The sequence below is a fragment of the Macaca thibetana genome, chromosome 11, assembly GCF_024542745.1.
Source record: "Macaca thibetana thibetana isolate TM-01 chromosome 11, ASM2454274v1, whole genome shotgun sequence".
In the NCBI taxonomy this organism is placed as follows: Eukaryota; Metazoa; Chordata; class Mammalia; order Primates; family Cercopithecidae; genus Macaca; species Macaca thibetana.
The window spans coordinates 36,953,787-36,979,921 of record NC_065588.1 but is presented as its reverse complement, the minus strand read 5'-3'; the positions used below and the strand labels follow the sequence as shown (position 1 = coordinate 36,979,921).

Here is a 26,135-nt window from a genome sequence, read left to right as displayed (position 1 = left end):
TGCCTGCTGTATAATAAGTACTCATAAGAGATTTTCTGAGTCCGTGAGTGATGGAGTGAAGTCCATCCAGTATTGAATATGGTCAAATGTAGTCACTGTATACTTTTGGCCATTACTTTGTGGGAAATGCTATGAAAATGGTAGGTTTTTAAATATATATTTAAATATATAGTTTCTTAAGAAAAAGGCTTTTCTCATTGAAAGGATGTTACAAAATTTTGAATTTTATACGTCCCTCCATATTTATCAAGCAATCATCTTTCTCCTATTGTGGAAGAAATCACCAATATTTGATATGTAAATAACCATAGCTATATATATACACACATATATATATAATATATAAACACACACACATACATACATACACATACACACACAATTTCACATGGAATACATAATGTATAATTTTGTGTGAAATATATGTGTGTGTATATGTACATACACACACATCAGATTGATGTATTCCACACAAAATCCTGCATGTATTCTAAAAGCCTGTTAGGTTTCAGTCTCCATGGAGATGTTTAAAGTCAAATTAATGGCATATTAGAACTATAAGAATAGAAACATGATTTTTAAATTGTGAAAAGAGGTATTTATGTATTGTTTCAAAGGGATATTTGATAAATAAATGAAAATTGGTGAAAGTATATGAAGAATTCATCTTTTAATTAGCACTTTGGTGAATTTTGTCTTAGCCATATAAAAGTACAGAAAACATACATTCAAAGTTGAATTTCATAACAGATGACAATTAAGCCCCATTTATAAAGTAGATGATTATTCTTGCTGATTGGCATTTCTAAGGAGATTAATAATTTATTATGTCTTTATCCCTTTCTAGTGTTTAATTACATAGGGTTCACAGTATTTTATAGATACTAACTTATTAAGAAAATGATTGATTATACATCGTTTCTTGGTACTATTCTATTTCAGGAATATTTTCTAGAAAATCTAACAGAATTTCCCTGTGGAATAGGAACTTTAATGATGGCATAATACAACATATATAAGTTTATAAACTGAATTGATTAGAGATCCTTGGGACTAGAGCCAGGTGACTAATGAGCTGAGAAAGGAAGTGTCCATAACAGTTAGTGACACATTACAAGGTATGTAAATATTCAGTCTAATTTAATTAATAATGAGCCAGGATTATCAATAATGTAGCATTATTATTAAGAATATGGAAACTTGTCCATTTTGTTTCATAGATGCTAATAGAGAGGAATTAAGTTTACCTGGAAAATGGTACGGAGGGTCACAGAGAAGCACCATTCCTTTCCCTTCTTTTACTCTGACCTCAGGACGTTCCTCAGGTGGAAAAGGATCAAGATCTAATTACAAAAGAAAAAAAGGGAAACATTCACTCCCTCATCAATAGAAACAGAGACATTCATCAATTTTACCTTTCAGCGAATAACTCATTCTTGAGATACAGCACTTCTCAGTGGTTTGGCGAAGCCTAGTAAAGTCAGCTCCTCGTTCTTACATTGCTGAGATTTGTATACACTATTAAAAAGTTCTGTGATGAGCTCAAAGTCTACGGATATTGGGAGCAGCCTGCATAACAATTCTGATGACCCTGAAAATCACAAATATCCTAAAGACTTTTGTTTCAGACTTAGGGAGAATCTCAGTCAGAGTATCTGGAAATATAATGAAATCAGACAATACCAGGATCTACCAAAGAAAGTAAGAAAGAAAGAACAACTTAAGAGGAATGGACTCATTTGAAAGGTATTTCCCTTCCTGAGGGAGGGCTTGGATATTAGGAAGGAATAAGGGTGAAAGGCAGGACCCTGTTTAGGGAACGTGAAAGTGACCAATGTCTTGCTCCTTCTCAAATTCTGGGTTTGCTTCAGTTTTAATTTTCTTTACTCTTTTCTGTGTATTTGGAACTTACATTTCGCTTGATTCCTTGATATTCTTCTTCCAGTTCTTCATTTGTTTTACTGACACTCATTCTATTTTTTTTCTGCCTCTCTTCCTGTTCCTTACCTGTGATCAGCACCCAAATCATAACATCGAATTGTTACTTTTCTCAGTATAAATTGTATACCTCTGAAAATCCACCTATTCCAAGTGTTACTTTTTTGCAGAGGACTTTTCAAATCCACTTCTCCAGGCCTGGTGTCTTATTTGAATGCCATCCCTATCCTCAATAGCTTACTTGACATTTCCACTTGGATAACTCAATATCACGATAACCTCTGCATGTGAAGCAACCATTTAAATGCTTCCTGCCATCCTTGAAATTGGTTTTTCTTGCTCCCATCCCATTATTAATGAGAACAGAATGTTTCTGCCCTTTGACTAGATATTCCTTGGGAAACAAAATTTACAGTCTTCTTTCCTTTTGTGCAACCTGTTAATTCCTTCCTTTATATCTATGTTATTTAAATTTTCACTCTCACCACACTAATTTAATCTTACTTCTCTTCCTGGACCTCTCTCATTCCCTCCTGATAAACCCTACCATGAAGGACTTCTTAAAACATTGTTTTCATCCTATAATTCATTTTGCAAAAGATTTAAGTGCTGATTTAAATCATACTGGAGATCACCTGGTCCAACTCATCTCCCAATGTAAAACTTTCTTTCAAAACAACCTCTAATTTTTAGCTTAGCACAGTTTTTCATTATTAGTCCTAATTAAATGTTTCATGTAATTTAAATTTAATATAAATTAACTAAAATATAATTACATTTATCCCTACTATGAGAAATTAAATACTAGAGAATAAGATATTGTCATGTTGGGTTAATCTTTGAAGAGTCACAGCCATTATGTTGCAATATGTGACATTTTCTTCCCCCAAAAGCCCTTTTGATAATACAAGGCTTGGTGCTTCCATAGATGCATTTCTTTTCTTTTCTTTTTTTTTTTTTTTTTTTTTTTTTTGAGACAGATTCTTGCTCTGTCACCAGGCTGGAATGCAGTGTCACAATCTTGGCTCATTGCAACCTCCACCTCCCGGGTTCAAGCGATTCTCCTGCCTCAGACTTCCAAGTAGCTGGGATTACAGGCACGTGCCACAACGCCCAGCTAATTTTTGTATTTTAAGTAGGGACAGGGTTTCACCATGTTGGCCAGGATGGTCTCAATCTCCTGACCTCGTGATTCACCAGCCTTGGCCTCCCAAAGTGCTGGTATTACAGGCATGAGCCACTGCGCTCATCCTGATGCTAATTTTTAGAGAGTCAAGATCCTCAGACCCTAGCCTTCCTTTATTTGACAACATCATCTTTCATTGTTTTGAGTGCATTCATGGTATGCCTTGTGGTGCTTTGTTGTCTCCATCACACAATTATGGCCCACTCATCTTGTAAGATCTACCTCATCTATGATGCCTTCCTCTCACTATCCTTTCTTGATGGTTCTTCTTGCTGAACTCACCGAAACACGCTTGCCCTTTTTAAAAAGTTACAGTTTACTTACATCCAAAGCTCAGGGTTGCTTCAGTGCTTCTGACCATCCCGTAGCTATTGGATGCTAAACAGTAGTAGATTCCAGCATCTTTCTGTTTATCAGGGTTGTTGATAACAAGGTTTCCTCCTACCATACTGTATCGATCACTTGTGAGATCAACATCCCCATTATTCATTCTCCATCTACGAGAAAAAGACGCAAAGGTCATATCACAGGTCATGAGACCTAGAAACTCTACGGAGCTAACACAGTTCTAAAATAATTTGGGTACGGCTCCATGTGAAGTCAGACAATTAAGAATATGATTCAGGTGGTATTTCTTTGTATTCTATAATTCTGAGTCTCTAGGACCATAATTTGTAATTTAGCTCAGGTACAGACAGGTAAAACTCAAAGTACGTGACGTATTTTGTCTTTTTTTTGTGAGGTATCTCAAGTGACAAATATTTTGCTGAGTTTTTCTCCATAAATTGATTTCTTGGGATGTAATTGATAGCCATCTATGCACCAGTTAGATTCATACATATGCAGATATACTGTCTAAAATATTAAAAGCATTGTTCTACCAGAAATAAGTATAAAATATCAATATTTGACTCTAAATTTCAAAGTAATTTTTCAATAAAACATACTAATTGACATTGGCTTCTGCTCAATAAGTGACATATTCTGACCACTAGAGGTCAGTCACACAATTTGAAAATGATAAAAGTCAGTAGGGATTTTGAAAATTTATTCTGAGCCACAAATATACAAGTAAAACTGGATTTTCTCCAGCCTAGAGTTAGTGGTCACTTATGTCTTTTCTCATTACTCAAAGATTACTTTTAATAAAGTAAAAAAGGTGAACAATTCTTTTTCTCCCCAACCACATAATATCATAACAATGTAAGACATGCTGCAGATAATCAGAGCATTAACTGATAGGGATAGTATTATAAATAGACTGGAAACAGGGATCTAACTTTCTGATGTGATGATGAAAAGAATGCATGTAAAAAATAGTTCTCAACTGTATAATTTTATAATCATTCTTTATCAGGGTTTATCCTTTAAAGTTCCATGTCCTGAGGAAAGTCATAAGCCTAGAGCTGTGGTCAAATCGCTCAAGTAGTAGTGGCTTGTGGCCACATCACTCATTCCCTGGCCACTTCTAATTTGAGTAATAATCATGCCCAAGAGTCCTAATGACTTTAGAATATCTGTCGTCAAATCAAAATTACTGGAACATTATTGGTTACAATTTTTTTCATAATAGGAGATAATTTAAAAGCAAGTATAGAAAACTGTGATTTTGCATTTTTAAAACTTACTAAATTACAATCCAATGAATAAAGCCTTCCTCTTACCACAGGTGATGGCAATATTGTCCCTGCCTGAACCATCTAGTGTTAAGTTGCTTAGCTCTTGTCAGGACAGTGGGTTTCTTTGTTGGGCAGCTCCAATTTTTGTAATTTCTCCCTCATTATATTGGTTCCAACTTTTTGTTTATTATCTTAATTTCCTCCACATGGATCTGATTGTGCTTGTGACATCATATAAGAATTACCTTTTTCTGTGTTTGAAGAAGTTCACTGGTCTAGTTTCAGAAACATAGACTATTCTACAATCCTTTTTAATAGTTTTTTAATTGTAATGCTTGTTTCTTTGGGGATAGAGGAAAGATAATGAAAGCCTCAAGGCTTATAAGTCAGAAGTAAAGTCCCCCATTGTACCTCTCGGGATGTTGCTATGAATAGCACGTTGTCACAGAACATGCTACAAATATAAAACTATTATATGAATAAAAAATTGGATGAATACCAAGGTTAGTATAATTTGTCCTGAAATTAAGTACATTTTAAAAACTTTAAATGTTCTTTTCCATCAAACTACTTGCATCATGAGCTGATTTTTTTTTCTGTTCTTTCCCCCTTTTTTTTCCCTGTCAAATGCAGACTGCCTTCATAACAAGATTAAACGTCTATCTGTCTTCTCTAGTTCTGTCTATTAATGTATGGATAACCAGGCCAAACTTAAAGTGGGAATTTCAGTGCTGGGTTCAACCTGTGAGAGGCAGTTGGTGACTTACTGGCAAAGCAAAGCTTTGCTTTTTATTGTGCCAGTGTGGTGGGGGATGGGGGCAGCAAGGAGAAGCATAGCCTTTTCCATGTTTCTAGAACATTATCTGAAAGCAGCCCTTTCTTCTGGTTGCCTCTGTTCCAGCCTAGAGACTGATTTGCTAAGGTCCCTTGTGTGAATGTTAACAACAGAGTGGCACAGAATAAGTGTCGCTGAAAGAGCTTTTGGGATTCTATCAATCTATCCAGACAGATAAATAATGAAAAAATTGCATACCTCTTTGGAAGTCATAAAACCTGTGTTTCAGTCTTGGATCTGTGATTTACTAGTTCTTGAGCAAGCAAATTTACTTATTCAGGATTCAGCTTCCTCTCCTGTAAAATTTTCTCGGATTGGATCTCCTCTACACATCCTATTAGTTCTATTATTCCATGTCAGTGACAAATAGGCTCTCATTATATATGGCTTAAGGGTGCAAATAAGTCTAGCCCATCAGATATTTTCAGAACAAATGTGTTATTTATAATTTATAAAATACCTACTTATGTCTCATCTCCATTCATGAAATTGAAACAATAAAAATAATTTCAATGGGATGGTAATTTTGTATCTAAATTCACATTTTATCTTAAGAATAATTTTGTAATTATAGCCAAAGGCAGGAAAAACCTGAGTACCATTAGAATCAAATGGGTGGAAGGGGATATTCTCTTTTATAAGAATTTTTTATAATAATAGAAAGTTACTTTTCTATCCAGGAAAAAATATTAAATTTGTTGAGTGACAACCTTCAATTTAGTCAGGTGACATGAACACACTAGAGCCCCCAATTTCTCCATCAGTCACTTGTTTTGTCTTATGGAACCATTGCACAGGTGAAATTTAAACCCACTGGCTTTTGGTTGATTTTTGCATCTCATTCTTTGCATCAGATGAGAAACTGTTAGTATACTTTTCTGACACATCTGAAGCAGGAAAACTCATTGTTGCTTTTTATAAAGTTGTTTTTGACAGCATACTTATGTAACCCAGAAAAACAGTAAGAGGTATGTTTATATAGATTTTCCTATAGGTAGAGACATTTAAGAAATTTGCTGTGTTGGCTGGAATACAGATATGAGACTGTTGAAAAAGCTGATGCTTTCTACAGTTATTTGTGCAAGATCTTTAAATGTACTTAATATAAAAATGTATCTATTTCTGTAGGTATGAGTTATCCAGGCCAGTACATAACAAAAACATTTTATCCTCAAATCTGTATACTTAAATTATGTATAATTTTATATAACCATTCATAGGCTTAAAAACATGGTTTCCATTATACAAATTGTAAGTGGATGATGTCAAATGCCAGTAGCATTACCTGTGCAGAAATAGTGAGAATTATTTGCATATATTTAAGAGAATCTCCTATTTGAGCATTAGACAACTTTTTTAATAGCTTGTATGCCAATATTTTTGTTAATGTCCATGGAATTTGCAGAAAGCACTATATTATATCTGTACAAGTTCATAGCTGCTGATCTGTGATCATTACTCTGATACTCCATTCTGAAAAGAGAAGTGAGGTACATTACTTGTAAACCGGGAAAGGGCTGGCTCGTGCCCTACAGTTGAGTGAGACTTTTCCTTCCAGTGATTCCTCTGGATAAATGGTATTGATTGGCTGCTCTTCAAAAATTGGTCCAAATCCTTTGTCTTCCTCAGAAACTACAAGAAAAATTTTAAAAAATTGTTTTACATTGTACTGCTTTATAAGTCAAAGAAAATTTGGGAACACTGAAAAAAAATTGCTTGAAAAAATTTCAGAAACAGAGTCTCCATTTTAATTTAAAACGAAGATATTTGCCTCCATAATACTGAGCCAAACATCAGGCTCTTCATTTAAAATTATTTTCTGTGAATCTCCTGACATTTCTCCAAATGTACCACGTGTTGCCAAACTTACCTACTTCCCACTTCCCCAAACAAGCTGTGCTTTCATGCCCCTGAGCCTCTGCATATGCTTTTGGTTTTCCTAGAATCATCATTCTACTTTTCTTGTCCTATCAAAATTTGCATGATACTTTGGTGACCTAGCCATAGTTAGTTCCATCAGGAAGCCAAAACCTCTCATCTCTCCTGGCTCCTATTGGTCCTCTTTTGAGTTCATGTAGTTCCCCATATAGGTTATGGTACTTAATACACTTGCTACGATTCCTGGTACAACTTTCTGTTCTGCTAGATTGCAAATGCTTGAGAACAGGTGGCTATGTCTTTCATCTGTGTACATCATTCTCCTGGGTAGCTGCCTGGTTGTCTGAAAAACAATAGGAGCCTAATGATTTTTGAACAAGAGTCTGAATGTGAAGGAGAGCTTCTTGATGTTGCAGAAATGAGTCTCTTTTCTGAGCCAGTTATTGTTGATTTTTTTCTAAACATGTGACTAGCATTGGCACTCAGCACCATCTAGAACAATCAATCAATAAATTACATGGATATTGGATCTGAACAGCTGGTTTAAAATTGATCACAAACAGCTGTGTTGAGAAGCAGTTGTTTCTGGTCTATTCTCCCTGGAAGGGAAGAGTGACACCTCACAGCAGGATGAGGAGAAGAGAATCATTCACATGCCACCACTGCGGCAGCATTTACAGAGCACAGCGCAAAGTCATATGCCTCAAATGAATTAATAATGATCTGTGTGGCTAGAAAGAACGAATATTCTTACAGGTCACTGGAATGTCTCTGCCCGATCTAAGCCATGATTCACTCCTCCAGTTATTTTTTAAGAGAGAAGTAAAGGCAATGGCACACAGACATTTTATCTTCTGTAACACTAAACTTGAAGATGAGAGCTCTGTTCCAGCTTCCTTTTGAACAAATAGTTTCATTATGTCATTTAAATCTCGCCTCAGTACCATTATCAGTGTGCCTTTGGACAAATTATTGAATCTCTCCAAAGCTCAATATCACTCTTTATAAAATGGGGATAATAAAATCTACCTGATAAGGTTATTGTCAGAATTATTTTGAGACAATTCATGGAAGATGGCAGTGTACCTGGCTTATAATCAGCAATGAATAAATGCTAATTTTAAAACCATTCTCATGAATTTTCCAATCTCTTCAAAATTTAGTTCATGTTTCTTATGTATATAAAGTATTCGACTAATCACGAAGCTTCTAAAAACCAGAAGCCAAGTTTTCACTCTTGTAGCTCTGGTCTTATTAGCACTGTGTTTGGGACACTGAGTACATTTTTTTTGTACATATAGATGGTTACTAAAATCCTCAAGTTAATTCCACTGCCCCTCCTCCCCCACCCCCCACCCCCCACCCCAGCCACTGGTATGAGGAATTAATTTCTCTAATTAATAAGTTAACCCAAAATGTTTCAAAGGGAGCTGCCTCATTTTTGGTTGAAATTTGCTGAAACTTTTATTCAATAGTTTATAGACCTCAGACACATTCCATAACCACCATCCTATTTCAGATAGGAAATAAATAGCTGGATCAGAATCAGAAGGATGAGAGGAACTGATACTTAGACTTAGCTCCTGCAATGACCTTTTCTAGTTATTGTCTTAGGCAAGCAATTTGTTTTACAGGGCTCGTACATTCCGAAAAGAAAGGAACATGAGCATATGTCCTAAGGACTCCATGTGCCTACCACAATTATTATTAAGATTACAAATATGAGTTATTCACAGAGATGCTCTCTGCCAATAATTTTGAAAGTTGTGTTCTAGGTTGTCTCTAGTTCCATATCCTTCTTGAGGTTGTAAAAGCCATAAATGAATATAATGTTTTCTGCTTTACTTCTAATACTTTTACTGATGATGTCTAATATTTTCTGGCTATTCAGGCTGTAACAGCACAGCAGGGAAAAAATGAGAAATGAATCCTGAATCCCTGGTTACTGAAGACTTTTATTTTTTCTGTAAGGTCTGGATTTTCTGATTTCTAAAAGAAATGGCCTTGTGCTTATCTGTGATAAAAATCATGTTATTTTTCTTCTCAGTTTGACAATTTCATAAGCTCTTCCTTGAGTCTCTCCCAATTGCACAGGTCTTCTGACTGGAGCAATTTAGTAACACCTGCCAATTTGAAGATCTTGTTTCTTCTCAATGCATATAAAAATGCTTAAAAAGACAAGTAGATAAATCAATATATAGAGATTCTCTTCTTGAAGGTAAGATAATTTCTATTCCCACCATAATCCTTGATAACTAATGACTTTAGTGTGAATTATTTTAAAACAATTTATTTTAAATCTAAGTTCATAAATATTTAGAAAACTAAAAATAAATATTGCTTAGGGGACTGTAAAGTTCATAAAGATCTTCCAAGTACTTTGATACTTATGCGACAAGCCTGGGGATGATATAAATGTTATTGTTACCAATGGAGAAGGCTATCCGTGTAAGAAGATTTAAGGAGAAATGAATGTATGTTGCAAGTATGCATATACTTTAAACATAAGGCCACTGATCTGCATTGGATTGGATCTTGAGTTTCCACTTCTTACAACAGTGGTAGCATAGAAATTTCAGATAGTCATGTTGGGAGCAACAATTTGATACACTTATAGGTGTTAGTTATCCTTGATCTGACTTCGGGTACTTCAATAAGTTTTTAGACACAACACCAAAAGCATGATCTATCAAAGAAAAAAAAGGATTAAGTTGAATTTTCTTAAAATCAAAAGATCTGCTCAGTGAAAGACGTTGTTAAGAGAATCTCAGGTCTTCAGGGTTAAGAGTTTTCCTTTGAACCTTCTCCGACTTGCATTCTATAAGCAGCACATTGGAAAGATTTTTTAGATACTAAATATTAGTCTCATTTAATGGAATATAGTAGTGATTAAATATGACTTCCTAAAATATGAACTCATCTCAAGAGGTACAGGCTTACATTAATAAAGACCAGTTACACAATTGTATTTCCAATATAGAAACAGACAGCCCTGGTCTGTCTAGTGTCTGTTTCTAAAGTGACTTCTAGAAGTGCCATTATATGGAGGGTTATCATACAGAATTCTAAATTTAATTCATAATTTCATTTGCTTCCTTGAAAGAAGCTTCTTTATCTCTTTGAAGTAAGGTGAGTAACGGTCATTCAGAATTGCTTTGGTTATTGAAAGTACTGCTTGGAACTTTCAAATATAATAAAGACAGATTCATATAAACATATTTCTATGTAAAGATTAGTTAGTAGATTTTCATATTTTAATGAAATGAGTAGTCTTAAATATTTCTTTTGATAATGTATCCTTTCATTTAAGGTGTATGCTTTTGAGAGAAAAGCTGGTCAGCTTTTAGAAAACTGAGAGTATGTTTTAAGTAGCTTTTTTATCTTAATAATATGTATTTTTAAAAAAGGAAAAGGTGCTAGCCAGGAAAATTTTCATGGAAAATTATAGAATGTCACATACTAATAATGATGAGGCTATGCCTATCAGGTTATACTGAGTGTGTATGTAGAGTTATTCCTATACATAAGGAATGAGCAAACCCTTCAAGGGGATATGCAAATATTTAACAATTTTGGAGTGAATTTTTATAAGCCAAACTGGATAATATTGGTGTCTTATGATACTTTTCCTTCTCAGTTATAATACCTTTCACAAATTATATGTATATATTTCTCAATACTCCCACTTATATTTGACCTTTATAGAAACAGACAATGCAAGCTTTCAGGGATTAAAATAAGAAGCGAATCTCCAAGAAAATACTGAAATTATTTTTCACATTGAGAGAATATTGCAGTTAAGATATTTCTCTTTGCCCTTTCCAAGAACAAAAAGCAGAATAGGACACACTTCACATCACATTCATTTTTCGGTTAAGATTTTATTTCATAACTATATGCTTCTTGCTTTTCTAAACTTTTCAAGCCTGAATCACATAATGTATTCTGTTTGATGGTTTAGCAATGACTGTATATATTTTATTTTAGGAAGATATTTGGGCCCTTGAGAGAAAAACTACTTAAAACAAGCATCTGTATTGCATTGCCAGGTTCAGCATGAACCTCTTGAATATGATCCTCATGTCTCCCTTGTAGGCTGTACCTTAGTTTATGACCACGCTAGCTCACCTAGGGTGCTCAGATGCAGGGAAAAGAATTTTCAGGGATATTTCAATACAAGGCTCAGCAAAGGATCCAGTAATGTAAGCATTATGTTCTCAGCCTACAGAAAATACTATCATCTATTGATTTTTTTCTACAGCCATGGAAACACTTAGATGACAAATTTTGATGCTTTGGAAGTATTATGAGGTTAAAAGGCATGAGAAACAAACCACAGATAGAGATTGTGTTTTTAAAAACTAAAATTATTTTTTAAATACATTCCTTTTTTTACTAGATAGATTCTTCTTAAAAGGAGCAAAAAGTTATAGATGATCTCTCAAGCTAATTGAAGCTTTAACACTTCATATCACTATTTTGATCTGCTTTTAATGCAAATGCATTTATTTCCTACCAGATAATGTGATTATCATAAATCTATTACAGACATAAGTACATTTCTTAAATGTGATCAAAAAGATTAAGATAGAAATAATGTATGAATATTTGCAGTCATATTTACTAATGTAAATGAGAGGCGAAAGCTACTGTTCTTTCATTCTCATTTTCACCATTAATATAATTAGTCAATTATATAATCTCAAATGGGATTACTTCACCTATCACTATGTGGAGAGTGTCCACTATAATATTGCTATTCTATTTTATTTCTGGAAATTGAAAGTAAAATTATGATTTGTGCTTCAGAGATATTTTTATTCATTTTATATACTTTTTGAGACAAACTCCACTTCCCATTCTATTATACGTCACCTCAATCTGTTAGTTAGTAAGCACAATTTTATGCAGGCATGTTATAAGAAGAGTCCTAGGAAAAATCTATTAGAAAAAGGTGATGGCATCAAAATTTCAAGAGACTAAAATGGAAATTTTTACGACATTTGCAGTATTATAGTGATTATTGGGTGGGGAGTGGTGTAAGCTCCCTTGAAACTCTCTAAATGAGATAATATTTAAATTATCACAAAGCATCCTTCTTCTACACAGTACAGCTTCCTTTCTCCATTGCCAACCATTTCCTGCTGATAAGAGAAGATGGGCTTAGCCTTTAAATACTCTGGTGCCCCAATTTTTTAGGGTCATGGGTAATAGGTAACATTGCAGTACTTTTCCATAACTAAACATGCAAAGTAAGGATTTGGTCTCAAAAACTTATAGAAATACAGTTATTAGAATAAAGAATATAGTCAGGTTAGCATGAAAGTTAAGTGAACTGAATTCTCCTTGTTTGGTTTTACCTGCCCAAAGGGAGCCTGTCACGTCTCTCTAGAGAATCTACTTCCTTGTCCTGTGACCCACCTCTGAAGCATGTAGACTCTGTTTTACGTACCTGGCTGGGCATCTGCTGACACCTACCTCATATCTTAGTACATCCTAATATATAGCATGACTGGGCTCGTGGATCTACTTCCAGAACTCGGCCTGTTTCAGTCTAACTCTAGTCTATTTTGATTAATGGGGCTATTTGGGACCATAGATCAAAATAGTGACAGGTCACTGACTGCTATAAAATGTCAATCATATTTGGAGATAGAAATATGTACTGAAAATAATTCTTTGTGACTGATGTGAGTCTAGTTGAAAAAATATACAGGAAATCTTGGTGCGAGTACTATAAAGATATGTGAAATTTTCTACCTGCCCTCCCTACAGCCAAGCAATGAAGATAGTTTTTTTAAATGTTAGCTTTGGATATTATACAGTCATATCTTAACTCTACATGTGCAAAATATAAATTATATATTATTTCATGTCCCAATTTTTACAAAATATATATTATACTGCTATTTTATTTCTTTTTAAAAATACTTTTTCTCAATGAATTACAAAGGAATTAAAGATACTTATTTTCATTTTAGATTAGCCTGGTCCTACAATAGCTGCAGGTTTTTTTTTTCTTTCTGAAAGTAAATGCAGACCACAAGTGGAAAAAAGCATCTAACGTATTTGCTGTCAAATGATTTAGTTATTAATTAAATATCTAAACATTACAGATTGATTATGTGCAACTTATTCATGTTTGCTCTCTTATCTTAATAGAATATGATACTGCTTTCAAAAAATCTAAAAAAAATTAAGAAGAAAAATATTCTTAAAGACATGAAGAGTGAAGTTGGTTTTGATGATTTTGTTATAATCTTTTATGTACTTTGTTTTTCAAATTTAGACACATGCACACGTACGTTCATTGCGGCACTATTCACAATAGCAAAGATTTGGAATCAACCCAAATGTCCATCAGTGACAGACTGGATTAAGAAAATGTGGCACATATACACTGTGGAATACTATGCAGCCATAAAAAAGGATGAGTTTGTGTCCTTTGTAGGGACATGGATGCAGCTGGAAACCATCATTCTTAGCAAACTATCACAAGAACAGAAAACCAAACACCGCATGTTCTCACTCATAGGTGGGAACTGAACAATGAGATCACTTGGACTCGGGAAGGGGGACATCACACACCGGGGCCTATTATGGGGAGGGGGGAGGAGGGAGGGATTGCATTGGGAGTTATACCTGATGTAAATGACGAGTTGATGGGTGCAGCACACCAACATGGCACAAGTATACATATGTAACAAACCTGCACGTTATGCACATGTACCCTAGAACTTAAAGTATAATAATAATAATAATAAAAAAATACAGGGGGGCAATACTCAAGGTAGTCTGAAACAAGAAACTTCTCTATCCGAGTCAATATTCCCAATTAATAGTAGGTTTTACATTCCTAATTTAAGCAGATTAAATTGAAATTCAGTAAAATTGAATTGTCTTAAAAAAAATAAAAATAAAATGTTTTTGTTTTAATACATACATTTAAACACTAGCTACTAATGTTGCTGTAAAATAATCATTAAAAACTCTTAAATGTGCTGGATGACATATTGGATGGAACTTTTTCATTTGTGAGAAAAATCTCAATTTCAATTCACCTGAGTAATTCAGCAGACTTTGTTGGTTGACTAATCAGCTCCTCTTTTGCCCTTTACCTTCATGACAAAGCTCAGCCTAGTTCAAGGATCAACCCATCCCTCACATGACTCAGAAGGGAAGGTTGACTGGCAGTGATGCCATTACTCTTGCTAATGATGGGTTTGGTGGTGAATGTGTGACCCAACTCTGGACATGTAGCGCAAGGTTTCTGAGAAAGGTCTCCTTGTTTTTAAAGATAGATAGATACAAGAAAAAATGAGCACACTCCCTTTGCCTATGAGACATTGTTATGTCTCTGTGTGATACCTGGAACTGCAGCACTGCTGCCAGCAGGTCAAGTAGGAAACCTGAGAATTGACCATTGGACTTACAATGTGTGACATTAGTGACATGGATAAGGCAGTTTTGGTTGAGTGGTCATGGGAAACACTGATTGCAGCAGATTAAAAGGAGAATATGGGTCAAGGAATTGGAAAAAGCAGCCATAGGCTATTTTTTAAAAATACTTAGTGAATAAGTCTCACGAGATCTGATGGGTTTATCAGGGGTTTCCGCTTTTGCTTCTTCCCCATTTTTCTCTTGCTGCTGCGATGTAAGAAGTGCCTTTCGCCTCCTGCCATAATTCTGAGGCCTCCCCAGGCATGTGGAACTGTATGCCCAATTAAACTTCTTTTTCTTCCCAGTCTCGGGTATGTCTTTATATCAGCAGGGTAAAAACAGACTAATACAATGGGTAGCCTTGATTTGGCATGCAAGTTCTAGCACTGGTTGTTCAGTGATTCTTCAGGATTTTTCATTCTCCTACCATTATGCAGTGGCTTTTATAAGTTACTAGTGTTGCTACACTCATTAAGCACCTACTTGCCAGTCATTATGCTAGAAGTTATCATTGCAATTCATTTTTCAGTCCTCACAACAATTCTGTGATTTTTACATATTGGAGAGTTGGGACTCATAGAAGTTATATAATTTACACAAGAGAGTAAGATCATCTAGTGAGTACTAAGCTGAAAATGCAAATTCAGGCTGGTCTTACTCTGATTCTGTATTTTTTCCAGTATGCCATGCTGACTTTATTTCTGCAATATCTGTTTGGTAGTTGAAATAGGATCTAAACTGCGAGGTTATTAAACAATAAATTTTGCAATATCTGTGAACTTTTAATTGAACTGAATCTTAAGATTCCAAGTTCACTAACTTTAGTTATCTCCCTTGCAACAAAGCAAGAGGTTTTCAAAAATAAGTTCAATGCTTACAAATTTTAAAATATTGCTTCCAAATTTAGTGGTATAGCATTGTTACAAAGCATGCGGGAAAAAATAGCAGCCACAGTGAATATTTTCCGTTTGCTACAATCCTCTCATAGGATATTTGTTTATGATGTAGCCACTCATTCAACAGTTTGCTTACAATCTCAGAAAGTTCACCTTACAAAATTTCATAGTGATCTAACATTAACCATTTGCCTTAAAGTTTAGAGAGTTAATAGCTTAGAACAAGGATAAAATATGATTCAATAGGGAAAAGGTGTTTACAAAGTTTACTCTTTGGTTAACTTACCTCCATGACCATATCTTCTATACCATGTAAACTCTAAAAATGAAAGAAAAAACAAAATTTTGATCCTGAAGCAGTTATTTGAATTGTGGTTTCAAACATTACTTAAATAGTTGAGATGCTAGACAGTGGAATGAGAGTAGTGGCCCTTTGCTATAAAGGTTGAAGTATCTTCACATCTGTGCAGACATTTATTTCTTATCTTTACATTGATAGTTGCAGCACCAAAGTTTGCAGTCAATAGAATTCGTATGAATTTTAAGTACTAATAGGATAATTTTTGTTTTATTTTATTCACAAAAATAAGACTTCACAATGACTTTACCAAATTTTTTCTTTATTATATTTACACTATATATGTAAATATATTATGCATGTAATTACATAAATGTATGTGAGTGAGTGTGCACAATTACCCTGGTTATAAAATATATATTTATCAACGTCATTAAAATCCTTGAGTACTAATGAAATGATCTTTTCTGAATTTTGGAGTGAGCATAATAAAAATTATTCCCCAAAATAAAATAATTTTTTAATGTTCTTAATAATGATGCCTTTCAGATTAATCATTAAAGTGATCGGTGGGGATTTATATACAAAAGGATGAGGACCATTTAAGTCTTGAACAAAACAGTCACTCAACAAGTATCTATTGAGTTAGGTCATTAACATGAGAGTATTAGAAAAATTGTTAGAATTCAATTTTTCTAATACTTTCATAATAATGACCTAGCTCAATAAGTACTAGTTGGGTAAAATTATATCAGTTTTTCAGATAAAGATATGGTGTGCCTCTCATTGTAGGAAATAGGTCTGAATGCTTCACACTTGCCTTTGAAAGACAGAAATATGATATTTCTTTGTCCTAAAATGAATGCCACTCTCAAAATTGTTTTATTAGTCTTATGTCCCTACACACACTGTAGATTACTTTAATCATTTTTTAAATTATATTGATCAAATTGGTAAAAAAGTTGTAAGATTCAGTAGTGTGTTGCATCTACTTATAGCTCTTAGGAAGTGATTATTAATTTTCAGAAATTTTGTGAATCAGTTGTTAAACATGGCCAGTATTAAAAATTATATCAATTTACAAAGAAATAAATTATACTAAGAACAAAGGGAACAAATGCTTAAAACCCATTGCTTTCTCTCTTTTATTTGCTATATTTTATATTCTCTTTGCCATTGTGGTTACTTATATCTGAGTGGTGAAAATACTACAAACTAGTGAGCTGTTGCACATCTTTCCAGTTCCACATTAAATGGTGTCAAGGTGAAACTGGCCATGGTAGGAGAATTTACTCCCCAGTAATAGACAAATGCTGCCCTCCAGGGATCTCCCCAGAGATCTAGATTTTAAACATTCACCAGCACACTATTACCCAAGATTGGCAATGTTTTGTGAAATCTTAATTGAAATTAAAAAGGAAATAGGGTCACCCTTAATACATATTTATCTACCTGTCTGACCCAGATGTCAAGAGCAAATAAGGATTTTTACTTCATACAACACATTTAATAAATAAACACACATATCAATTATGTTGACATAATATATGTAGAATATACAAAGGATATTTCTTACCTGCTAGACATGTAGTAATAGATATTATCACAAGATGACTGACCAGCAACCACATTTTCATCTTGTATTCAGCAGAAGTTCGGTTCAATTTTCCAAAAAAGAATTTAGCTTTATGGCAATTGGATAATTTTAAACACCTGCATCAAGAAAGAAAACGAGAAGGAAAGAAATAGAGGGAAGGAGAGGGGAAGGAAGGGGAGAGGAGGAGAGCAGAGGAGAAGAAAGAAAGGGAAGGAAATGGAAAATGTTCATCATTTGAGGAAAACATTATTAACCTATTTGACTTTATGCTTTTTGTTTGTAGAATAAGTTTTCATTCCTTTAAATATATTTGTAAACACCATGTAATGAAAGGAGTGGAGTCAGTATCAGAAGGCTTCAGCTGACATCCTAGTATTGACACAATGCAATCAGGAACGTCACTTAATCCTGTGTTTAGGTTTCTTTTCCTCTGTAACCATTGAGTATAATAATCCTTTTCTACAAATAGCACAGTTGTAAACATTTTGGTATCAGTCACTTTAATTGAAGGTTACATTTAATCGAAGCCCTGGTTGAAAGATTCAATTGAAGTTACATCTGTGTAAGAGCTTGTAAACTCACAGACATTACACAAGGGTGATGATGTTAGCATTTTCTGTTGGTGGCTTAAAGAAAATTTTTGCCAGACATGCTAATTTTAAATGTTAAAATACATTAATTAACAAAATATTCATTCCTCCTCATCCCTTTTACTTCTTTCACTTATTAATTCAATGAAAAAGCAAATAAGTGTTTCTTGCATGTCAACAGGTGACAATCAAGGTTTTGTGGGGTCAAAATTGTCCATTCGGAGAGCTTTCTTTCAGGACAAGAAGAAAAAAAAATTACTAATGTAAACGAAACTACAAAACCATGTAGCAGCCCAATTAAAATATCTTGCTTTTAAAAATTTTGCGGTAATGTACGACCATGTGATTACACTGCTAAGGTTTCACCCAGGATCCCAGAATAGCCCCATGCAGGTGAAGGGCGCTGCAACTTAAGTTTCATCATCTCCATGGTGAAATCCACCACTGTGACAAAGCAGGTAGCTACGAAGGCTCAAAAAAGAAAGACACAGTTTGCTTGCTCTTAAGAAGTTCATAGAAAAAGAGTACACAGATATGTGAACAAGCCAGTGCAATGACATAGTTGTGTGGACCTGTATGCTATTAAATGTGAAAAAGTGTTAATCATTTTCACTGAAAGCATGGTAAACACAGCATGGTGGGAATGGGCCTTCCTGCGGTAGGCAGGGCATTATACAGGAGTGTTGCATTCTTAGATTTGAGTCATTTGGTGACTTCCTGCCTCAACCACCACTTACTGGATCACCTTAAGAATGATATGGCCCAGGGCACTAGAAAGAGCACTCATCAGTAATGACACAATAGGAGTTTCATCTTGAAAAGACATTAAGTCACTGTTTTAAAAGAATATATAATAGCATAACTGAAATCTCATGACACAGAGTTGAGTGAAAATATAAATTAAGATAGAACATGGGCCAGGCATGATGGCTCACACCTGTAATCTCAGCCCTTTGGGAGGCCGAAGCGGGCAGATCACCTGAGGTCAGGAGTTCGAGACCAGCCTGACCAACATGGTGAAACCCCCATCTCTACTAAAAATACAAAATTAGCCTGGTGTGGTGGCACACGCCTGTATCCCTGATACTCGGGAGGCTGAGGCAGGAGAATCACTTGAACCCGGGAGGTGGAGGTTACAGTGAGCCGAGACCTTCATGCCACTGCACTCCAGCCTGGGCAACAAAAGCAAAACTCTGTCTCAAAAAAAAAAAAAAAAAAAAAAAGCATGAAAACAATTCTAAAAGGAAAACACCTAATGCTCTAGTGTTCAACGTATAAATATAGTCAAACATATTTAAAACAGCAATGTTAAAATCCTACTGATTGCTTGCGTCACACTGTTACGTCAAAGAAAAATATAGGAGTCTATTTTTTAATGGATTTTGAGAACACACATACTCCCTGATTTGCAAGAATCCTAGCATTTGGCAGAGGCTGGACAAAATTTTTACCTCGCCCATGGTAACATATGGGCCAGGATAAACATATTTTTCCTTTTTAATATATATGTCTGAAATTTAAAATTTTTATTAATTTATTTTCCTAGGCAGAATTGGGCAGAGAGGAAACTAAATAGTTTAACACTGGTGAAGAATGAAAAACAATTCTTTCAGAGGACAGGAAAATTAATTACGTGATCTGTGGAAAGATTTTTAGCTTCTTATTTTGATTGTGCATCACGTCGTTATCCACATATAGACCTAAGTGAAAATTTTTGAAATGTGTATACACTGGTTATGCCTATCTAGACTTTGTCACAAAAATGTGGATTTGATCTTTTTTTTTGGCCTGATAGTTTCTAATTTTTCTCATTGAGTTACGCATACAAAATAAGACAAGTTCTTTTAATGAAGAGAAAGTTAGAAAAAGCAAACACATAAAGATGCCAAAACTTTAATGCCAATCAAACAATTGACTTTGTAAAAATTAACTTAGAAAATATATTATTATTTTTAATTTTAATTTTATTATTATTACACAAATCATAATCTGTGGAATCCTAACTGTACTCCAGCCTGGGCGACAGGGTGAAATCCTAATTTGTGTAATAATAAACTGTTATAATTTGAGAATTCTAAATGTTTCCCACAGATATTCCCATTTAAGAGCAAGAGATGCTACTGCAGTGTTGGTATTGAGGGGCAAGAAAGCAGCATTGACCAGAGAGAAAAAGAAACAGATAAATAAAGTTGAAGAATTAAGAGCAACGTCTGTGAAAGTTTGCTTCTGATTTTTCATTTTGATAGAGTACATCAGTGATATTTTGGTCTATTTACCCATGAACTTTATAGATAATCTGGAAAAGAAGTGGGATAGGCCTAAAAAAACATTAGTTGTGTCCACCTACAGCAAGAGATCTCAGTAAATTGAAAATAAAATACAGAAAACTTTTCTAGGGCTAGAATGTAATTTAGCAGTTCCTTCTCAATAATGACCACAGTATATGAGAACATGCGCCAAAATGCACAAATGTGTACAGGGGAAATTAGCTGGATCTTGCCTGAATTTTGCCTCAACCATTCTTTAGCTTGCAACTTTGGGCAAGTTACTCAATCTCTGAACCTAATTGTCCTCACCTTTTAATATGGAAAGAATATCTATTTCATAGCACTATTGCAAGGTTTGCATAAAGTTGTGCATGCAAAATGTTGACTGTGAAAGTATTCAGTAACCATTTATTATTCCATTAGGCCATAAGCCAACCAGGGCAGGGGATACCTATCTTGTTCATTGTTGTGGCGCTAATGCCTGGCACACAGAAGTCACTCGATATGGAGTTACTGAATAAATGATGAAATGAATGGACCATGTGCATAACTATAATTCAATTCAAAATGAACTTTAATTTCCTAAAATAAGAATAGGGGCTGGGTCCAGTGGCTCATGCCTGTAATCTCAGCAATTTGGGAGGCCGAGGTGGGTGGATCACCAGAGGTCAGGAGTTCGAGACCAGCCTGGTCAACATGATGAAACCCCATCTCTAGTAAAAATACAAAAAAATTAGCTGAGTGTGGTGGCATGCACCTGTAATCCCAGCTAATTGGGAGCCTGAGGCAGGAGAATTGCTTGAACCTGGGAGCCGGAGGTTGCAGTGAGTGGAGATCGTGCCACTGTACTCCAGCTTGGGTGACAGAGTGAAACTCTGAGAAAGAAAGAGAGAAAGAGAGAAGGAAGGAAAGAAGGAGGGAGGGAGGAAGGAAGGAAGAAAAGAAGGGAGGGAGGGAGGGAGGGAGGGAGGGGAGAAAAAGAGAGAAGGTAGGAAGGAAGGAAGGAAGGAAGGAAGGAAGGAAGGAAGGAAGGAAGGAAGGAAGGAAATTCCAGGAAGGAAGGAAGATCGAGACCATCCTGGAAGGAAAAAAATAAAGGAGAAGAAGAGGGGGCAGGAGCCAGGCGCAGTGGTTCACGCTTGTAATTCCAGCACTTTGGGAGGCCAAGGCGGGCGGATCACGAGGTCAGGAGATCGAGACCATCCTGGCTAACATGCTGAAACCCGGTCTCTACTAAAAATACAAAAAATTAGCCGGGCGTGGTGGCTGGTGGGCGCCTGTAGTCAGAACCTTCCTCTTTACTCTAACTAGGTAGATAATTATATCACTCTGGAAGTGGCAGAGGCAAAAAACAAGCAACTCTGACAAACATGTGCCAGTCACAGGAGCAGACTTGTTTCTTCTCAAAAACTGAAAGTCATGTTAGGAGTTTAATTTTCAAGCTAAATCAAAATCACTTAAAATGTCGATATAGTTTAAAATTTAAGAATAGAAATTTGGACATATCAAACTCAAAATTGATACTTTATTGAAAAAAGCTAAATGTCTTTGAATTGCTATAACAAACTTTATATGTTCAAAGTTAGTTCACAAAAAAAAAGAGGATAAATTTCTGCATTCTTCAACCCCCAAATTTCTAATATCTTTATTCTAAGAAACCACAGCTATTGTAGTGATATATCCTTCAATCCTGAAAATATTCAGGAAGCAATTTATTTAAAAAATGTTTTAACTTGACAGAAACTTTAAATCACAAGTCAAAGAGGAGCAATACAACAACACATTCTAAAACATCTCATCAAGTATAACATCCCTAGAGTGTTAAACATTCCAACTTTCACCTGGCACACTTACTACAATAATTTTTGAACTTTAGTATGCCTACAAATTACTTAGGAAGCTTGATTAAAATCAGATGCTTGAGCTATTTCCACAGAAATTCTTATTATTCTTGTGATTTACTCAGGAATCTGCCTAATTAACAAGTGCACCCCAAATGGTGTTAAGTAGCCCCTGGACCACAATTTGGGAAACACTGACTTAGCGTTATGAAAAATATGCTAAGTTTTGGATATAAGAAATCCTTTTTATGATCTAGATCCAGAACAGATTTTAAATATCTCTTTTAAAAATTAATAAAACATAGGGAATTTAAATGTCTAGAATAAAAGGATTCAAATCCTGGCTATATTACTAGCTATGCATTTTTGGGCAATCTACATGATCCCTATTAACTCAGTACAGTTCTAGAAATGTGAGAGATTTGCTCAGGATCAGATATGAAAATGTACAAGTTAGTGGCTTATAAGATTTTAAGCAGATATGCCTGTTACTTCCTTCTCTACTGCATTTATGTATCTGAGGTTACTGTGTCTCCTTCAGTACTCCCATTCATTGCCTGGCTCCCTTCAGTCTCTTCTACTCAGATGCTTCATGTAAATCATCGACAACAGAGCAGTTGTCAGTTTCACATCTCCTCATCCTTCCCAACTCCTACTAAAACCTATCTACCATGTTTTATCTTTCCTTTAATATTCATTTAATATTTTAAGCAGCAATTATTTGCCAAACCTAAAATATGGCTTTGCCCTTGAGTAATAAACTGATTCTTATTAATATACTGATGGGAAAGAAGTTGAGTGGAATCTCGCAAATACATTTGTGAGTTCTAAATCTTGTTTGCTAAAACAGTGCTTCTTTTGTTCATTGATTGAATCAGTAATTCTCAGAATTGCTGATAAGCAAGAAATAATATCACTTGATTTGTTCATTATTATCTCCATTTTCCATTAGCATCTCAAATTTTGTAATTCTAGGCAAAATAACTGTGTGGAGTTGGTACCTTACCAGTTCCATGGCAAGATAGTTCGGAATCAGCAGGGCTTTTCCGCATTTTCTCGAACTTTACAAGGCACCTAACCATACATACACACACTCCCAAAATGTAGGACAAAAATCTGTGTGGGACTTCCTATTTTTTGCTACCAGCTAAAAATGATGGTTTCTTGAAATTCCAGGGAATACGCATGGCTGTAGCAATTATAGTCCTGTATGACACCATGGGCTTAAATTATCCCAGGAAAAATATGTGCTATAAACATCACAAATAAAGTTTCACTATTTTTACGTTCCTCTGCTTGCATTACATCATTTCAAAAATAAAGGAGCAATTAATTTAATTATAAATCAAATTATCTAAAAATGTAAGCAGTCAGTTGCTCTCTAAAATGCATGTCGTGCTGTCAGCACTTAATTAACATCCATATCTGTCAAAGCCTTAAGATTTTTTCTCCTCAGCAGCCATTTCTAGAGATGGACTGACTTAAAGGGATTACATGGATTGCTCAAATACAAATAGCTAGTAACAGAGCACAGAGCAAAGGTTTGACATCTTCTGTTCCATACAGATTTAAATCCCTTATTGTTTATTACTTAATTTTTTTAAAAGATACTTAGTATCTGTCTTTGCTTTAGATTATAAAAAATATTTTGCATATTCAATAATTAACATATTTTTCACAACCATAAGTCAGTGTTTCCCAAACTGTGGTCCAAGGGCCACCTACATTAATAACATTTAGCATGTAATTGTTAATAAGATCGATTTCTGAGCAACTCTTGAAGAATAGTCTTAGTATCTACATTTTAATCAAGTTTTCCAGGAAATCTGTGGGCATACTAAAGTTCAAGAATTGTTGTAGTAAGTGTGTTAAGTGAAGGTTGGAATATTTTCATTGCTCACAGAGAACAATGTATAGGTATCTATGTGCATGTAAATGTGTTCTAGGGCCATGTGTTCAGCCAATGCATCTCTAAAAATTAGAAGATACATGGTATTCAATAGTCTGTCTCTTAAAATTATGACTATAGTATATTTTGTGTGGCATTTGGTCTACCTGATAAATAAATATCTGCTATGTCTACATCTGATTCATTTTGCCGTATCATAATAAACAAGGTATTCTGATGTATTGCTTTGACTAATAACTAGAAGGTTTCTGACTTTTATATGAGACTGCCTTATTGGACTATAATGACCGGATTGATTGTGTTTTAACTTTCATTGTTGCTCAACTGCAATTCAAACCGATCTGAGATTGGTAGACTACTACAAAAGAAACATGATTTGTGATACCTGTGAATCATATATAAAGATCCAAAGTAGGATTTAATACAGCAGAAAAAAATCCTACATCAGCAAGAGAATGTCCAAACTCTTTTCTCTTTTGCTCTCACATATAAGCATAAAAGGATAAGACCTGTAAAGAAACAGTGCCAGATCCGAGAGCTCACTCAATGTACCCTGAGAGTTCGAAAGACTTCCTGTCCTGTAATATTCCCTTTGTATGGCCTTACTCCTCTATGGAGATGCCCACATCTAACAAAAAGGCTTCATCGCTGCTGCCACTGTGCTTTCTGAGGTTTCGCTCTTAAGTCGTTCTACCTAATGCTGCTGCATAGGATTATAAGGCTCGAGGCTGCTCCATGCTGCACAGTATCTTGATATCTTTGTTAAAATATTAGGCATTTATTCCACTTCACAAATCTAAAGGTACACAAAACTTCTGAGTGTCTTCTGACACGAGACCACCCTTGAAGGCAGAATGAGACTGATGATCTCATAACTCCTATTAGCTGCTATTCAGGTTAAGAGATGTCAATATGGAAGGTACAGTCCTCCTGGGATGATGTAATCCTTGACATTCTGATTTTTAGATAAAAGAGTCATTGAATACAGGTCATTGTATCAGTACTTAAACTGACAGGTGATTCATACCAAAATTATTTAGGCCCTTATATCTAGAAAGAGCATAAGAGAATTTTATGTTAAATTCACTTCAATTAAAACTATTCAAATATTTATATTTGAAACACATATAAGATAATCTCAGTGATCGTTTGTGCAATTTAACCATGCAGACATCTGTTTTTATTGCATGCTGTTCAAAGACAAAGAAATATATTCACATTTTCTTTGAAGAATATAGAACAAAGTAATCCTATAAGGGTAGATGAATGGTAATTTAAAATTATTTATTAATTTATTCCATACATATTTCCTAAGTATCTACCATGTCCAGACATTTTGTAGCAGTAGCATAAGTACTGGTAAATCAAGGATATTTATTCAGGGAGGGAATTTCTAAATTACAAACTCCTCAACAGCAGATTATCTCATTCCTTTTTCTATACCCCCCACACTACCTAACATGATGCCTAACACATCAAAGATACTCCATTAAAATCTGTTGAATGTGTTTACTGAGAAATTACTAAAAGCAAATTACTGTTCCATATTTGGCAAGCAGATCCAGGAGGAAGTAGCAATAGAGAAAGGAGAAAAATAAAGGCCAAATTCAGAGACCTTTGAAGAATAAGCATGGCTAGGGCATATACTCATGAAAATAATTGAGAAAGAGAAGTGTGTTAAAATCATGGCACCTTAAATTAAATGCCATGTGCTGAACTTTTGGTTTCTTTCACAGAGAGTCGTTGAATAGTTCTACAAGTAAATATCATCATCCTATTTAATCCCAAGCGCTTTGGTTTATGAAGGTTCTGCTCTTCTGGCTCCTTTTAAAGGTTTCATT

At 34.8% G+C, this 26,135-nt stretch overlaps 1 protein-coding gene across 6 annotated transcripts in view; it reads right to left on the bottom strand.

Moving 5' to 3' along the window:
* The window catches only part of CNTN1 (contactin 1), a 392,585-nt gene that overhangs the window by 158,941 nt on the left and 207,509 nt on the right, over positions 1 to 26,135 (bottom strand). For all 6 annotated transcript variants that reach the window (XM_050748442.1, XM_050748438.1, XM_050748441.1 and 3 more), the window contains exons 2-6: positions 17,667 to 17,803; positions 16,079 to 16,111; positions 7,078 to 7,210; positions 3,449 to 3,621; positions 1,248 to 1,343 (exon numbers count right to left, since the gene is read on the bottom strand). In XM_050748442.1, the coding sequence (XP_050604399.1) occupies positions 1,248 to 1,343; positions 3,449 to 3,621; positions 7,078 to 7,210; positions 16,079 to 16,111; positions 17,667 to 17,727 (496 nt within the window). In that variant the 5' untranslated portion in view covers positions 17,728 to 17,803. The remainder of the gene's footprint in view (positions 1 to 1,247; positions 1,344 to 3,448; positions 3,622 to 7,077; positions 7,211 to 16,078; positions 16,112 to 17,666; positions 17,804 to 26,135) is intronic.